Raw genomic sequence first — 17,612 nt, 5'->3', positions numbered from 1 at the left:
ACACAGAAACACACAGAAAGAAACAAACACAGAAACACAGAGACACAGAAACACACAGAAACACAGAAACACAGAGATGCAGAAACACACAGAAACACAGAAACACAGAGACACAGAAACACACAGAAACACAGAGACACAGAAACACACAGAAACACAGAAACACAGAGACACAGAAACACAGAGACGCAGAAACACACAGAAAGACAGAAACAAACACAGAAATACAGAGACACAGAAACACAGAAACACACAGAAAGACAGAAACAAACACAGAAACACAGAGACACAGAAACACACAGAAACACAGAAACAAACAGAAACACAGAGACACAGAAACACAGAAACAAACACAGAAACAGAGACGCAGAAACACAGCGACGCAGAAACACAGCAACACAAACACAGAAACACACAGAAACAAACACAGAGACACAGACACACAGACACAGAGAAACACAGAAACACACAAACACAGAAACACTGAGACACAGAAAGACACAGAAACACTGAAACACAGTGGGCGGTGTCCAGGCTGCAGAGGCTCCATCGCTGTCACCAGGCCCAGAGGCTGTGGACGGCTGCGAGTGGCCTGTGCGGCTTTTAGAAGCACCGACAGGAGATGGGGTGGATGAGGCGGCACAGGGGGAGGGCCACGAGGAGGGGCAGGCGTGGCGGGCAGGCGGCACCACCTCTGCAAGGCCAACAAGGTGCTGCACCCGGCTCCCTCCTCTTGCCTGTGCCTCTGGCGGTGACCAGAATGGCCCATTGGCCGAATTGGCCGCCCTGACGGGTGAGGGCTGCTTTCCCAAGGCCCCGCATCGCGCCTCGGCGTCCCCGCATGAGCTCCTGGCCTTGGCAACCCCCCTTACTGCACCTTCCCAGGCCAGATGCTCCGAGAAGCCAAGAGGCCTCCCGAGGAGCCCGTCACAGGCTTCTGTGTGCAGACAGCAGCGAGCCACCAAGCAGAGCTCCAGGGAGCGGCGTCAGAGAGGCCTTGGCCGAGTGCAGGCTGAGCAGGGGACCTCTGGCAGCCTGTGGCCCTTGACCCTGTCTACCCGGACCCACTCCTTCGGGCATAGGCTCGGCCTTTGCTGTCCTCAGTCTTCCAGTCCATGACGTGGACACGTTCCTCATGCACGGCTTTGGTGTGCCTTGACCTGGGCATGAAGTTAGAGCTGGGCCTGAGGCCAGTCTGCTGCCAGGCCAGGGAGGGCGGTTTACAGCAGGGGTGTGAGGCCCAGGGGACCCCTTCCTGCAGCCTGGCCTGGTGTCCGGGCTCCTGGAGAAGGGCGCCCACTGGTGCAGTAAGGGCCATGCCTGGGAGTCAGAGAGTCCAGGCAGATCCTGGTGACAAGGGGCAGGAGCCTTTGCCCAGCTCTGGGGTTCCATGTGGCCTCTAGGGCCACCAGGATGTGCCGGGAGCCAGTGAGGCAAGAGTCAAGGAAGACACAATCAGGAGGAACCTGTCGCCTGGAGGTGGGGGGGTGCGACTTTCAGAGAAGGGCCCAGGCTACCCTGCCTGCTGTGCAGGAGGCACACCCTGCGGCTTTCTGCAGCCCCGGGAGCCCCTGTGAAAGTCTGAAAATCAGGGCCCTTGGCCACAGATCTGGGGCCAGCTTGGAAACTGTTGTCACCTCCTTAGTAACCCCAAGAAATGAGAGCCAGGGGCCAGTGCTTTCTGTAACAGCCCCAGGCACAGACACAGACGGGTGCAGACGCCAGCCCCAGCTCCTCTCCCGGAGAGCACAGCCTGTGTGTCCTGCCCCATGGAACACCCGGAGAACGTGCCGGCACCAGGGAGGCCTCTTGCCTCCTGCCTGGGATGAGGAACTGGGGGCCACATTGCCAAGGGAACCCGCCCAGGGAGGCCCCTCTGCACCCGCAGGCATCTGCAGCCCAGGGAGATGACGGTGGTTTTGTGACTGCTTTCCCAGGTCGAAGAAGGTCAGAGCTTGGATTCTTGGCCCCAAGCCTTGGGGAGGTGCCCACCGTGGACACCCAGGTGCCCTGTCCCCCAGTGGACGGTCAGCTTCAGGCCTTGAAAAGCCTGAGGGGTGTTCCCTGTTTGGGGGAGCCTGTTCACCTGTGGGCCCTTGCCGGTGTGGGCGTGTGAAGAGTTAATGGCCACCCTGCCCCAGCCCCTCCGTTTGCTGTGGGGTTATCATTCCACATCCCCGCTGAGCGCCGGGCACGTCTGCAGGCCCAGCTGTTCCCGCCCTGCCCTCACACCTGCTTTGGTTTAGTATCCCTGCTTGGACAAAACAGGGTTCATTTTTCAACCTTTAAAAGTTTCTAAGGAAGAACCCAGTCAATCCCTTTCTCTCGTGGCTGAACTCCCACCTGGAGGCGCTTCCAGCAGTAGGGCCAGGGCACCTGGTGCCCCCAGCTTCCCAGTGCCCTCCCTGCAGCCGATCCCATTGTCCTGGGAGTTCTCATCCCTGGGGGCCCAGCCCCCCTCCTGCGGGACACCAATCCCCCACCCTGGGGCCAGGCCCCATGAGGACCACAGCCAGGTGCAGCCTGAGACCCACTGCCCAGTGGGTCTCCTGGGTGCCTTCCCTGGGGATGGAGGGGCTGGGCTGAGTGGGGCCTCCTGGCCACGGGGTCAGCAGGTGGCAAGGCCCAGAGAGGAGGCAGAGCCCTTGGGGAGGGTGGGCAGGTGAGCCGAGCAGGCCGGAGTCACCACCGCATCACGCGGGCCCCTTTGGGTCTGTCGAGGGTCTATTTCAGATCGTGTTCCCCCAGGCCCCACTGGGCTTGGCCCCGTGCAGGTACAGCGTGGAGGAAGCACCAGCAAGAATCCTCAGAGATAGCACCAGCCGTGAGCAGGCCTGGCTCAGGCCAAGGGGCAGGCTGGGCTGCTGGGCTGACTGTGTCTGTGTGTTTATGGTGGAGACCAGCATGCCCAGGAGAGGACTGGAGGGAGCTCCGGGTGAGGGGGGAGCTCCGGGTGAGGGGGGACCCTGGCCTGTGCCCATGGGAACTGCCTATTTGCCCATCTTGGGGCCAGGGTGGGAGCGGTTGCTGGGCTTCTCTGTGCCTCCTTAATCTGCACCCCTCGGCTGAGCAAGCCAGCGGCACAGGCCTCCCCACCTGGGCTGCGAGTCACAGGCTGCTTTGCTGGCCAGGCCTGCCCCTAACTGGCCACAGCGTGCTGGCCAGGACTCATGCTCAGAGAACAGACACATTGCCACCCTGAGTCCTGTCCCTGTTCAGACCCAGCCAACCCCGATAGGCCCAGTGGGTGGCCAGGCTCTCGCCCCATGTGTCTCTAGGCACCAGTGGTGGCTGCTGGCTCCAAGGCCATTCTCCTGGCTCCTGTCACCTCTTCGTGGCAGACGAGGGAGGAACAGGTAGGTGTCCTGCGTCCTCTGGGCCTGGGACAGGTGAGGAGACCAGGTGCTGGCTTGTCCCCACCGGTGGCCTTTCAAAGGGGATGAAGGCCTGCGTGGGACACTCTGCGGTCACTGGTGACAGAGCCAGGAAGGGGCTCGGTGGGCTGTGGAGCATCCACGATCTTTCAAGTAAAAAAAATTAATTGATGCCATCTGTGTTGGCCTGATGACTGATTAAATGACTAATGACAGAAGTCTTAATTAAGCCCATTTTTCTCCGAGCCGAGGAGGGAGGAGGAGCTTGGATGCCGACAGCCACCACTGAGCAATGACACGCAAGGTCGCTGCGCACACCCGTGCCTGTGGTCGGGCTGAGGGACCCCGTCCCGGGCTGATGGGGCTCGGGTGGCCACGTTTTCCTATCATGAAGCATGGAATGAGGATTTCTGGGGCCAGTGCCACCCCCACCATTCCTGTGGAGTTCTCCTGTGTGGCTGGGCAAAGTCACGGCCACATTGATTAAACCGAGTCCTCCTTCTGCAGCTGACACAATCTCACATCTTTTCAGAACCGACAGGGCTTTGTCCTTTTGTGGAATTCCGTAACATGCCTGGAATGTCTCTGCAGGAACGCAGCCAGAGGCCCTCTCAGAAACGCGGCCCCTCCCAGGGCAGCAGGCGGCGGGCACGTGCGGGGCCCTCATGTCTGGTCTGTGTCTACCGCCCACTACAGGGAGGGCCATCCCGTCCACGCTGTCTCCCCTCCCACAAGCTGGGGTTCAGTCCCAGGTGGACATGGGGCACGTGGTGAGGCAGCGACTTGGCAGCCAGATTCAGCAGCTGGCGCAGGAGCCCCTCGTGCAGCCTCCCCAGAGCCACTCGGGACCCCTCTCCTGGTCAGCACCTCTCCCTGTCATCCTGCCAGAGGCAGCACGGGCCAGGGCAGCCTTGGCCCTCCACGTCTGGACTCGGCCCCACGTGGCCACAGGGGTGGGTGGGCTTCTCCCAGGGGCTCCCTGACATCCTTGGACCTGCTGGGGCAGTTGGGGGTGCCCTGGCAGGCGGATGCTGGGCCTCAGCCTCTGGCTGTGTCTGTAGGGCCCTTGCGGCAGGACCCTCCTTTCTGGCCACCCTGCACATGGGTGACCAAGCCCTGGAGGGCTTCGCAGGGTCAGAGCGTGCCTGAGGGGGACCTGGTGGCCTTGGCTGGGCTCTGGGAGGGCAGACATGGCCTCTGTGCCCATGAAACCCGGGCTTCCCTTGGGGCACAGCTTATGAAGGAAGCTTGGCCCCTCTTTCCTCTGCCTATTTTAGGGAACAGTCAAAGACGACTTTGCAGGATCCTGCCTGAGAGTTGTAACAAAGGCGCGCGTTTCTCCCGCATGCGCCGTCCTTCTTATGTAACCACTGCTGCGCCTCTCCCGCCCCTGCGCCTCTCCCGCCCCTGCGCCTCTCCCTCGTGCGCCTCTCCCGCCCCTGCGCCTCTCCCTCGTGCGCCTCTCCCGCCCCTGCGCCTCTCCCGCCCCTGCGCCTCTCCCTCGTGCGCCTCCCCCGAAATTACAGGCTGGTGTGTCACTTTTCATCTTTGTCGATTTTTTTTTCAGTCATTTCTATTGTTTGGAGCCTCCTGGATGACAGTGACAGGCTCTGATGTGGGCTTTGAGGGAGCCACCCGGTGGGGGGGTGCACCAGGTGCCCCCACGCTCATCAGGTGCCCAGCGGGGCTGCCTGTCCTCCTGAGGGCACCGGCATCCCCCAGTGGATGCTGAGGAGCTCCTGTTGTGCAGCTGCACGAAGGGGACACAGATGTGGCTGTTCTGAGGGACAGGGGGCTCCCCTAGAGCCCCGGTCTCAGCACACCCTGGTGAGCATAGCCCGGCCACCCTGAGCGTTGCTCACGGACTCCAGCATCGGAAGGAATGCTCCCTGTCCTTGGTCCACACTCAGGTTCTTCCAGTGGGATGGGCGACCCCTGGCCCCGGACTCAGTGCTTCTCCCATTGTCCCCCTCGGCAGTTCTGTCTTGACATCGACCCCACGCAGGCCGCTAGGACCTGGGCTTCTATGCTGGGGGAATGGGCGGCGCTGTGAGGGGCACGGCAGACCTCCAGCACAGGCCCAGGTTGGGGGCCAGGAGGGCGCGATGTGGTGTCTGGACATGGAAGGGGTCACACTCCCGTCTCACTTGCTCTCCTGTTGTCCACACTGCGGAATCTCGTCTGTGCCTCGAGATTTGAAGCAGCCAGGAGAACCCTGTTGGGATCCTGGGAGGGGTGAAAACCTCCATGAGTGAGTGAGGCTTTGGGGCTTTGTGGGGAGACGAGGGGAGAAGCCGGAGCCAGGACCCCAGGGTCTCAGAGGGGCCCCCAGGCTGCGCCTCGAGGGGCCAAGCTCTGTCGGGGACTGGGGCTCGGGCTGGGGCTCCGTGACCTCCATGGGGTGCAGCCCACCAGGCTGCCTACGAGGATGCCTCTGAGCCTTCACCCAGCTGACCTCTGGCCAACCCCCACGGGTCCCCCAAGCGGCTTGCTCTGGAACTGGAGAGTGGGACTATAAAAACACGGAACCCAGGAAGCTGGCATTGTTGGGTTCCTTAGGAAGGATAAAAAGGTGACCAGGTGTTGGGGGGGGTGACTGGGGGTGGCCAGAATGTTCCAGGCAAGAAGTGCAGTGAGCATCGGGCTCCCGCCTAGAGATGCTCCTGGTGCGTAATTATGCCGGCCGGTGGGCACGTCTAGCAGGGCCTGGGCTGGCCCCGCTGCAACAGGCCAGGGACAGGCCCTACGTCCTCTGTGCCCAGCAGTGGGGATGCCAGCTGGGACCCAGCAGCTGGGTCAGCCCCGGGCCCAGCTCCCGAAGCCTCCTCCCCATTATGGAAAGGGGGTCCCCAGCGATGGCAACTGGGGACAGCTGGTGAGTGAGTGACAGCTGAGTGCAGTGAGTGGCCTCGGGCCTGGAGACGCTGGAACAATACAGGACCGTGCCAGGGTAGGGGCCACGGCTCGTGCAGAACAAAGTTGTCGGTCACAGGGCCACACTGTAGGGGGACCCGAGGGAGGTCTCGGACCTCAGGGGTCTCCTGGGATCCAGGGTGCTAGTGGCAGGATCCTGGCTCAAGGCGCTGCTGCTGAGGCTGGAGCCCGAGGGCCGCTGAGAACCGGCCCTCGCCCCTGCCCTTCTCCACCCCATTCACAAGCGTGTCTGTCGGAAGTGGCAGCCCCAACGGTGCCAGGAGCTTCCACTCCTCTGGCCCTGCCTGCCGACAGTGAGCCCTCCCCTGTGCCTGGCACGGGCTGACGACCCTGCCTGGAACCACTCGGCCACGACACAGCGAGGGTTCCTTGAATGCAAACCAGACGCAGCCGACTGAGTGTTGGAGGCCTTTGGATTTGCCAGAGCCAGGTTGGCTGCTGGAAAGAACAGCTTTCTTAGAATTCTGAAAAGTGGGCTCTTTGGGCCCAGAGCCAGGTCTGGACGCTGGTTGGGGGAGCTGGGACCCAGACCAGAGGGAGGGGTGCATGGGAGACCCCAGAGCTTCTTCCTCACCGCAGAGCAGGCAGAAGGCATGGGGGTCACAGCTGGGGGAGCCTTAGGCAGGGTCCCCCACTCTTTCCTAAGAGGGGGCCATCACACAGACACCCAGATGGGTTGTGAGGGGTTTCGGCGGGGACAGAGCTGGGGAGGCCCTGGAAGAGGTCGTGAGGTCGACGCCCCGGTCAGCCACAGTTGAGGCCTCTGGGTGGTGCGGGGGCAGCAGGTGTAAGAACGGTAAGGGATCACGTGGCTACAAGGAACTGGTGGTGGGGGCCAGGCCCCATCGAGGACGAGAGGCACAGGCCCAGGTTTGTCTCTAAGTCGCTGCCACCCCATGATCCATGGCAGAGAGGCCTGCCAATGTGCAGCCATCCACCTCCATGCCGGGTCCTCAACCCAGGAGCGGGCAGAGCTCACGGAGAGTTCACGATGGGAAAGACTCCCCAGGGTTTCCGCGCCCAGAAGACGTAGTAAGGCCAGCTGCACGGAGAGGCGGGGCTCTCTGGGGGGAGCAGGCCTGGTTTTGGGCTGCCTGTCCCAACACGACGGCAGGGCCCTGGCTGTGTGGCCGTGGAGCCGGCAGGAGGCAGGGGAAGCGGCCGCTGGTCACAGACGTGTGCCCTGAAGAGACGACATCATTTGAACACTGAACACTCCGACTCCGCGGCCAGGTCGTCCTGGGATTGAAACAATCCTAGTCCAACGACACTTAACTCGAGAGCAGTGCGAGCCCTTTGGCTGGGAGACCCGGGCTGGGAGCAGACGCCGACCCCTCCGTTCTCTCAGGTGGAAAAGAACGAAAGCCTTCTTTCTGCTGAAATAAGACGTTCCAACATCACCCTCAGTGCGGAGGTTGCCACGGTTATGGAGCGAAGTGGAGGTGCCGCCCTGGGCGTTCGGGTCTGTGTGAGTCTGTGGGAGTGACTCTCAGAATGTCTTGGCTTTTGGCTCTCGCAGACGCTCCTGAGGCCGAGTCACTGGGCAAACAGGGCCCCCGCACCTGCAGGATCTTGGCTGTTTTTTAGTCTCTGCTTCTCAAGTTACCGTACAAAGCGAGTTTCATATTTAATTCACAAACCATGACTCAGAGCCGGACAGAGGGCGGCGCCTCCCCCATGCGTGAGTGGCATCGAAGGCCTGCCAGTGCCAGCACCTTGGCAGCCCCCGAGCGTTCCCCACGAGGGGCCTCACTGCAGGGGGCTGCAGCAGGCCCTCCTCCCACCTTGCCGGACCTCTTCCCTGGAGCTCCACCGCTGGGCCTGTGCTCACTGCCTTGGCTATTTCCATACCCGCCCCACCCCCGGCGGAAGCAGGAGGCGGCCTCGGCACACTCACACTCACACTCACGTCCGCTTCTGTTTGCCGGATGGGCAGAGGCAGAGGAGGTCTCGAGGGCCCAAGACCCCGTGTTGGTCCCAGGCAGGCGCTGGGGATGCCTGGAGCCCTCCTCTGCCCCTGAAGCCCTTCTATGGCGGCGACAGGGGTCTGGTTCTCCACCCACCTGCCCTGCCCAAGGCCCCCGGTGCCACCCGTCCCAGGAGGGCTCATGTCTCTCAAGAGCACGTGATTTTTCCTGCAGGGTCTGTGCACCGCGTCACCAAAATCTTTTGCTCCAATCAGGAATCCCAAACGTCACAGCTTCCACCCAAGGAAACAAGAGCGAGTGCCTGGCAGGCGGGTGGGAGCGGGGCGGGTGCTGGTCACTCTGCGAGCAACCCAGCAGCTCCTCCACAGCATGCGGGGCCAGGCGAGGGCTGGTGGGATGGGTCCCCAGGGCACATCAGCGGGGGCCTCCTCGCCTCCACAGCCCAGCCCAGCCCAGCCCAGCCCGCAGCTGCCTCCAATTTGTAGACAGAGTCCTGATTTGAGGTGGCGGCTGTTGCTGGACCCCGAGCCCCGAGCCCCAGCTTCCTCCTGGTAGAACCGGCCGGTTATGGCCCTGCATGTGCTGTGCCTGTAGCACTGCCAGGCCTGGGATGGTGAGATGTGACGGCCACAAACCCCCCACGGTGTCCCCGCCTGCACGTGCCGCAGTGTGCACCTGGTCCCGCTCCTGTCCTCCAGCTCACAGAGTCCCCTTAAGCCACTGCCCTGAACCCTGGCCACCAGCCGCCTTCCTCTGGGAGTCCCCGCACCCCTCCTGCCTCTCTGCTTCTGCATGCCCACAGCCTGGTCCGCCCGGCGGGTCTGGGAGTTGTGGTGATCGAAGAAGATGGATCGGCTCTAGCTCCACCCACTTCATGCCAGCCCAGGCAAGTAGCAGGGCAGCTGTTAGCCCTGCGAGACCCTGGCTGGTAGGGGGGCTCTCTGGAGCGAGGCCCGTGTAGGCTCACTGTCTTCCCAGACCGGGCCCTTGGCTCCCCCGGGCCTTCCCCGTCCTCCTGGCCCAGCTGATGAGGAGGCCACAGCTGACCCTCCGAACGCCTGCAGGTGGGGTGGGCTCATCCTACCTGCTGCCTCCAGGCGGCTCCTGTGCGGTGGGTGGTGTCCCCCTGGGGTGCAGGCCGCCTCTGGATCTGCCGCCTGCCTTCTAGAAAGATTGGGCAGGAGGAGGGGAGAAGGAGAGGCTCAGAAGGTGGGCCCAGGAGCTCTGCTTCAACCCCCCCGGGGCACACATGGCCTGGGTGTTGAGGTGGTGGGTGGGCAGGGATAGTCTGAGTGATGTGGGGTGGCCTCCCCGCCCCCCATGGGCACCCACCTTGTGGAGGCTGTCCAGGAACAGGAAGGGGTGGTACCCGGGCGGGGGCGGCCCCAGGAGGACATCTGTGAACTCGGCACAGCCCTGCTCCACTCGCTGACAGGCCCCAGGACAATGGGGCGTGTGTCCCCTGGCTGAGGAGACAGAATGAAGAAAGACCCTATGAGGGGCTCAGGGCGGAGACGGAGGGAGCCCCACAGGGCTGTGCTGAAGTGTGGCTCTGGCCAGGGCAGCGGGCACAGACGCCAGTCGCGACGCCATCTTGGTGGGGGCAGGTCAGGGGGCAGGGACTGTCCATCCTGGGTGCTCCCTCCGGCCGCCGACAGGGGAGGTGGGGGTCCTCCGTGTCCACGGCCTCTGACACCCCCGCCCCCTTCTGAGTCCACCCCAGCGCCAGGGAGCCCAGCGCTTTGCGGTGGGAAGGGTCTCCCATCAGCAGCCCCCGTCAGCCGAGGCACTCGCTTCCAGGGTAGGGCTGGGACCCGGACCGCGACCCTGGCCAGAGAGGCCGGCGCTCAACAGTACAGCCATGTGCCCTCCTCGGAGCGCAGCATGAGGAGGAAGATGGTTCTGCCCCAGCGGCCCATCGAGATGGACCTGGCATCAGGCCCCGTTCTCCACAAGCGTGGAGGGGAGACACCGGGGGTGGCTGCGAGTCCCTCCACGTGGCGGCAGACCCCAGGTCCTCGGGCATCAGAGGAGGGTGTGGGCGGGCTCAGCCTGTGCATCCCTCAGTGGGACCCCTGCAGGCCCTTGCCCAACCTAGCTTTTTCCAGCCCCTCTCCCGGGGTCCCAGGGTGTGAGGTATGGGGGCTGCCCTCTGGCTTCCCCCACGCACAGATGGAGCTGCAGCCCCCAGGGCCCACCCTGCTGTCTCTTTTACAAGGATGGTCAGTGGCTGAGCCTGAAGGAGATAACTTCAGTGCAGCCCCTCCACACACACACATCAGAGCCCACGTTCCTATGAGCAGCTCGGAGCTGTCCTGACACCGCTGCCCCGAGGGCCCCCTACTTGCACACACCACTGGGAGGAGGTGCTAGCAGGAGGCCACGGGATGTGGTGAGGGCTGGAGGTCGGCACCAGAGCTGGCTGGACAGGGGAGTTCTGAGAGGGAGGCAGGGGCTGGGGCGGTGGCTTTAGGGCCACAGATGAGTGTCCCCACCAGGCAGTGACACCATCAAAAAAACAGAAGAGACCCAGCTCCAGGATGGATAGAAGGGTGGAGCCAAGACAGTGCCCAGGAGGGAAGGAGGAGTCAGGGGCTGCTGAGGGGTGCACAGGAGGCTGGGTCTGTTTGGGCTCAGCTTCATTTGAGGCCGGAGCCCAGGAGGCGGGACCCTCACATGGGGCCCCGGGGCAGCCCCCTCTGTGGGGCTCTGAGTAAGTGGAGGGGCGCTGGATAGGACCTTGGGGCTGGAGGCATTAATGTCCCTTTCCCGGAGCCCAGCTTCTGTAGGGAGCGACAGGGATGCTAGGGAGAGCCAGCCTCAGAAGTATTTCCAAATTACAGGTGGGAGAATTCTCTCTCTCAGAGGTGTCTTAATTTAATCATTATGGTGCATTATAGAGAGAAAGTCTTCCCTTCTGCAAGGACACTCTTTAACTGACATCCTTCTCCCAGCAGCTTTTGCTGGCCCGGCACTATTTACGTCCGGGGCAATGGCTGGGAGCTGCACTGCTGACGGCATAATTTCCATTTCTTAACGCACTGATGGTTTCCACGTGGACTGCACTGGAGCTAACTTGGACTGCGTCTTTTATCGACACCCCCTGGACAATAAAGACACCAGCTCTGTATCCTAATCATGAGGACGCCCTCACCCTCGGCAAGGTGACTGCTCCAGAATGGGCCCAGATCCTGAGCCCCAAGTACACATGGTTCACACGGTGGCGGGGGCTTCAGACCTCCACCTGCCACGTGCCATTTCCAGGGGCAAGGTGGGAGTTTGGAAAAGGTATTTTTAGAAGCCCAGCAGGCATTCCTGGTGTGCAAATAAACATATATCCACATGGAGCCTGGAGGGTGTCTGCATCGCTGAGGCTTGGGGGTTCTGACCAAGCTGTTTGAAGAGACTCCTTTGCCTGGTGATCACGATGGCTGGTGCCAGGCACCTTCAGGCAGGTTCTCACGACATCCCTGCTCTCCTCAGAGTAAAGGCTGTCGTGACTGTCCCTGGCTGATCAGCAGCCGAGGCTCAGCCAGGTAAAGGGAGCCCTCCCTGCACAGCACAAACAGAAATTAACGGCTTTCAGTTCAGCAGGAAGAGGACAGAGGACACCAGGGCCTGTAAAGCCGGGTTCCTTGAGCCTGTGTGGGTTTGACACGTGGGGTCCCCTGGAGGTGCAGGCAGAAGCTCTCCTCTGTGCGGTCCCTGTCTGAGAGTGAAGAGGAGGCCCTCCGGGTTGGCCAAGACGCTTTTTGTTGCAAGCAAGAGAAACGAGAAATGGTGAAAAGCGGAAGGGGAGGGTCGTCCCAGCCTTGGCCTCAGAGGAGCCTTCTAGATCCCAGCGCATCTGGACCAGGAGCCCACACCGTGTGTCTTTCTTCTGGATGTCACCTCCCCCTCCCTCAGGCTCTTACCGCCGCATGGCACGGGCCCATGGAGGGGGCGTTTCTGCTGCCACGCGGTGGGGACTGCCTGACCATGAGAGAGGGCGGTCCACCTCTGCCATGCACTCCCCGAGTCGGGGCTGCAGGCTGACCGCAGCGGCCCCTGGGTCCCGGCTGTGACCGCCTTTCCCGAGGCCGGCACTGCACCCGTCAGGTGCTCAAGCTGAAAGTTGGGGGTCAGCCTTGTTGCCTGCACCATATCCTGTGCACCCACAATTTCTGCAGCTGCAGCAACAAGGCTGACATCAAAGCTGCCTTCAAAACGTATCTGTACCTGGACCCCCAAGGCTCCCCACTGCCCTGCCACACCCCCGGCAGGCCCCAGTGTCTCCCACCGAGTCGCTGGCACTGCCCTCAGCTGGAGCCTAACTCCTGGGTCCCCCTCGCCCTTCAGTCCATTGTTTACACGGGACCCTCACACGGAAGCCAGGTCAGTCCCTCCCCTGCCGAGGGCCCGGAGCTCAGCCCGGCCTGGCCCTGGCCTGATGCTGGGCCAGAAACACCACACAAGCTTGTGCATCCCCTAAAGAAAACGAGGGCACGGGAAGGCCCAGCCAAAGTGTCCTGCGGGGCTGCTCCCCGTGGAGCACGGCTTGGAATCACTCGGCCGCTCCGGCTCAGGGCACCCTCTGTGCAGAAACAGGCGCCTCCGCTGCACGGCTTCTCCGTGTTTGCTAAAGACGCAGGTTTGCCAAGGCTGCGCCCGGGCTCTGCCGCTGACATCAGGGTGGCCCTGGCCTGAGCCCCCACTTGTCCCCTGGTGTCATCGGCTACAGATGGCCACTGTCCCCACAGGCCCTGTTTCCTCCTGCCCCTGGGCCCTCCGGGAGACCTCGGAGGCTGCTGTCCCTGGGGCAGGCTGGCCCCTCCTCTGTTCACACCCCTCTCTGGGTGGTCACCTCGCTTCCCATGGACACAAGCACCACGTTCAGCCAGATGACCCCTCACCTGCCTCCTCAGGGGCCACACACCAAGCCCTGGCGGCCAGCAGCCCCCTCATGCTGTGTCCTGCGCATCCCACTCCCTGCAGACACCAGAGCAGACCTAAGTCCCTCCTCCAGCTCAGCCTCCCCTTGCTGAGGGGCCTGCCCTCCCCCTGGTCACTGACTCCTCCCCTCGCTCCATGACACCCCTCCACCCACACAAGTCTCCCCAAACTTTTCGGATCCTCCTTGTGGGCACCTCCTTGGCTGCAGTCCTGGGGTCTGGGCCATCATCTGTGGCTCAGAGGACTGCAGTGGGTCCCTAGGCCTCCAGCACCCCTGGTCCTGTCACCCACTGCTTGTGTCCAGCACATGGAGGACTCAAGGCAGCAGGTGGACCTTGTCACTCACCGGCTCCACGTGGCCAGAGGCTTTTCCTGCAATGTGAGCATAGGCCACCACACAGGCCACGACGGGCCACCACACAGGACACCATGCAGACTGCCACACAGGCCACGACGTGGGGCTGCCACACAGGCCACGGCGAGGGCCGCCACACAGGCCACCACGCAGGGCACGATGAGGGCCGCCACACAGGCTGCCACACAGGCTACCATACAAAGGCCACGACCTGTGGCCGCCACACAGACCGCCACATAGGCCATGGCAAGGGCTGCCACACGAGCCAAAACATGGGGCCCATAGTGCAGACTGTGATACCAGCCACGAGACCACGACGCGGGCTGTCCTACGGTCCTCTCCTCCTTGCCCGTCTCCACCCGGCCCCTCTGGCCCTGGCACTGCTGCTCATCTGGTGCAGGCTGGCCTTGCCCTTCTGTCCCGGTCCCCACACCACCTCGGTCTGGTGGCCCCTCCCGACAGAGCCTCTCCCAGCCCCTCTGTGTCCCACCTGTTGCCTGCTGCCCAGCTTCCCCTTTGTGGATCTGTCCCCAGCAGAGCACACTTCCCTGTCTTGTCCCCAGCGGTCCCCAACTGGTCCTGGGCATGCTGCTGACCGTGCGATGGCCAGGTGCCTGGCCAAGCCAACTTGCTGGTCACAGTGTAGCTGCCCCCCAACATCACCCCCTTCCTGGGCATCACCCTGCTCATGCCCCCGTCTGCAAACTTGCTCCCATTAGGCCAAACCACTGAAAAGAAAAGGCTAAAAGGGGCCAGGCGTGGTGGCTCATGACTGTCCCAGCACTTCAGGAGGCCAAAGTGGGCAGATCAGGAGGTCAGGAGATTGAGATCATCCTGGCCAACATGGTGAAACCCCGTCTCTACTAAAAATACAAAAATTAGCCAGGTGTGGTGGCAGGTGCCTGTAATCCCAGCTACGCGGGAGGCTGAGGCACGAGAATCGCTTGAACACGGGAGGCAGAGGTTACTGTGAGCCAAGATCGCGCCATTGCACTCCAGCCTGGCCACAGAACGAGACTCCGTCTCAAGAAAAAAAAAGAAAAAGAAAAGGCTGAAAGTCTGATGGCAAGTGCCCCCCAAAGGCATTAAACTCAGAGAAGCCGAGGTGCAGACACCTTCGGACAGCGCAGCGCCCACCGTCAGTGGAGATCCTCTCTTCCCCGTCTGAGTGGCGCCCGCCAGCCCGAGTGGGCCTCACTCCAAGGCTCAGGGAGACACATTCTGTGGTGGATGTGTCAGCTCATCAAACTCTGGGCTGCACAGGCCCCAAAGGAACCACTCGTGATGGAGAGTGAGGGTCCCTGGCAGTGTCTGGGGAACTTCCCGAGCCAAGGCCACGCTCGTCACCTCCTGGCAGGCATGCCCCTCCCCAGCTCTCGGGAGTGCCTTCCAAGCCTTTATGCCAGTTTTAATGACATCAGTTACAGCTTTATAAGCAAGATAAAGGTCACAGTACGACCTCAGGGGCCTCGGGAACCGAGAGGCTGAGCCAGCCCGGGACGGGATCGGGCAGCTTGACCGCTCTGGAGGGAAATGCCAATTCATTATCTTTTTACGGCGGACTCAATTAGACTCCCTAGTCACCTGTGTAGGGCACCAGGCAGCAGGCGGGTATGCTGCCGGAATCAACAAGGCTGCTCGGACCAGGCCAGCCCCAAGAATAGCCGCGGCAGGCGCAGGACCTGGCCAGGGGGAGGGCAGGCCGAAGCAGAAACGTTGACTTCGTTTAAGTGGATTAAAAACATAAAACGTTATTGGCCCTAAGGGGACGAGAACAGTCTCGTTTGGAGGTGACCAGACACAGGGCATTAGTCTTTAAGAGTCCATCAGTCAGCCGAGAAGCGCTGCTCATTAGAGACGCAGGGCGGGGCCTGGAGAAGTCAGCGGGAACACGCCGGGGCACACGAGACACACGCGGGGCCTCTCGGACTCCCCTGCTGTCCCCAGCCCCGGGCTTCGTCTTCACCTCCCTCACCCTCCTCACCTCCCACACCGCAGACGTGGCTCTGCTGACCCAAGCCACCCAAGATCCACGAGGAGGTGTAGGCTGGGCCAGCACCGTGCCTGGCCTCCCTCAGCAGAGCCAGCATGGGCCCTAGCACTGTCACCGAGAAGGGACCTGTGCTGGCCTTTCCTTTGCCTTTTTAAATATTTTATTTTATTTTATTTTATCATAGAGATGGGGCCTCCCTTTGTGGCCCAGGCTGGCCTTGAACTCCTGAGTTCAAGCAATCCTCCCGCCTCAGCCTCCCAAAGTGCTGGGATCACGGGCGTGGCCCCGCGCCAGCTCCCCTGCCTTTCCTGAGGCATAGAAAATGCGCTTGACCCTAAGCCTCCATCTCCAGTAGCCTCCATCCTTCCTGAACGTTCAGAAAATAAAAGACACTCCAGAGCTCCTGGGGCCTGGGCCGTCGTGGCTGCTCCCATGCATTTGGCGAGCATGATGCTGTTGTTTCTCCACTGCTGCCTTCAGACCTGCCTCTGGGACCTGCGGGCACCTCTGCTGGTAAAGCTGCCAAGACAGGACTGCTCTGGGCTCTCTCCATGCCCGCCCGCTCCTCGCCTCCAGGAGCCCCCCACAAAGCTGTCAGTGTAGCTGCCAAAGCCGCTGGGCCCTGTGACAGAGCCGCCGGGCCCTGGGGATGACGCTGCGGGGCACCAGCCCTGCCGGGGCCAGGCGGGTGCCGTTCCAGTCAGGCGGGTGTGGGGCAGGCCCCTCATCTTGCTCCTGATCCTCTGGGGGTGCTGTGCTGAGCAGCAGTGGCCCGTCGAGGACTGAGACTCGGGCCTGGGGGCCTGGCCAAGGTCCGGGGCTCCCTGCGGCTGCTGTCCTCAGGGTTCTCCTCACCTCCACTGTGTTCTCACGAACTGTTCTGAAGCTTTCCTGGGGAGGACAGGCCAGGAGCCACCCTGCCACGGCTGTCCTGGGCTCTCAGATAGACAGAGGTCTCGCGGAGCCTTGGAAGCAGCTTCACAGGGTGGTAGGAGGACGCACAGCCGCAAGAGGCCAGCTTTCCTGGGGACTGGCTGCCTCCCCAGGCTTCTAAACACCACGGCGTCCGCCTCTGGCTTGGGGTTTGGACTTCTTTTAGCAAAACGATGAATAATCCACGGCCCCATTCTTCCGGAAGAGAATGGAGGAAACCGTGGTCCCATGTCTGCTGGGCGGGATTCCCGTAGGCCTCCCCTGCTGCCAGCTGTGGGGGTGACTGAGGCGGGACTGGGCCTGGGGCTGGGGCCAGGGGCAGGGTGGGGTGGGGGTGGGACAACTTCCCTGGGACCTCCTTCCCGGCCATCGGCCTTCTTTCCCATCCGGAGCAGGAGAGAAAGGAGTGTGGGAGGGCCTGGTCCAGACCCACCAGAATCAGGCCACAAATGCCCTACAAAGCAGACCCACAGCCACGGCTGAGGAGGACGTCCAGGGGCACTGCCCTCGGGCGGCCTTAGGGGCCCTTCTTGCGAGAGCGGCATCACCTGAGGGCTGGGCGTGGCCAGGCACAAGGGGCTGGCGGGCCTGGGAGGGATCTGCAGGGCAGGTTGAGACATGGTTCTGAAGCCAGGCAGCTGCTCCCCAGAAGCTCCGGTGAGCACACTCGACAAGGCGGTGCGGCGAGCTGGCTCCAAGCGTCCCCCACAGGGCCACATTCTCACTATTGGGGCGGCAGGAAGGCCCAGCGACCAGGAGCATGTTGTGGGGGCTGGGAAAGGCCTGGGGGACAGGGTGTGGGGCGCAGGAGCCCCAAGGCCGATGCTGGTGAGGAGGCCAGGAACGGGGACCGCACAGACCACAGTTCCTCTGGAGGGGGGTCCCGTGTGGGCCGGGCTGTGCACAGGACACACTGGTCCCTGCTGGCCTCTCAGGGCAAGCGTGAGGACCCTGGCCTGCTCCGGCCTCCTTCCCTGGGGGCCTCGTCCCTGCGCTGCACAGATGGGGCCCGGCCGCCCCAGTGGGAAGGGAAAGGGGGAGCGCTGTGCCAACTCACAGGCTCTACGAGCCACAACAGCCGCCTGCAGAGCCTGGGGGCAGGGCTGAAGCTGGCCATGGAGGAACTTGGGGGCCACCTCCACCTTCCAGCAGCAAATGCCAAG

General features: G+C 62.5%; 1 protein-coding gene across 7 annotated transcripts in view; it reads right to left on the bottom strand.

The window, feature by feature from the left end:
* Positions 1-17,612, bottom strand: part of MORN1 (MORN repeat containing 1) — a 76,235-nt gene that overhangs the window by 8,396 nt on the left and 50,227 nt on the right. For 5 of the 7 annotated variants that reach the window (XM_055382773.2, XM_055382793.2, XM_055382785.2 and 2 more), the window contains 2 exons: positions 9,569-9,702; positions 9,321-9,400 (listed from right to left, as the gene is read on the bottom strand). In XM_055382773.2, coding sequence (XP_055238748.2) covers positions 9,321-9,400; positions 9,569-9,702 — 214 coding nt within the window. Of the gene's footprint in view, positions 1-4,892; positions 5,601-9,320; positions 9,401-9,568; positions 9,703-17,612 lie in introns of those variants that run through there. The other 2 variants (XM_055382790.2, XM_055382783.2) reach the window with 2 other exon arrangements.

This window comes from Gorilla gorilla, chromosome 1 (assembly GCF_029281585.2).
Source record: "Gorilla gorilla gorilla isolate KB3781 chromosome 1, NHGRI_mGorGor1-v2.1_pri, whole genome shotgun sequence".
NCBI lineage: Eukaryota > Metazoa > Chordata > Mammalia > Primates > Hominidae > Gorilla > Gorilla gorilla.
Note: the sequence above shows the minus strand (reverse complement) of the source record. Positions and strands in the feature narration are given on the sequence as shown.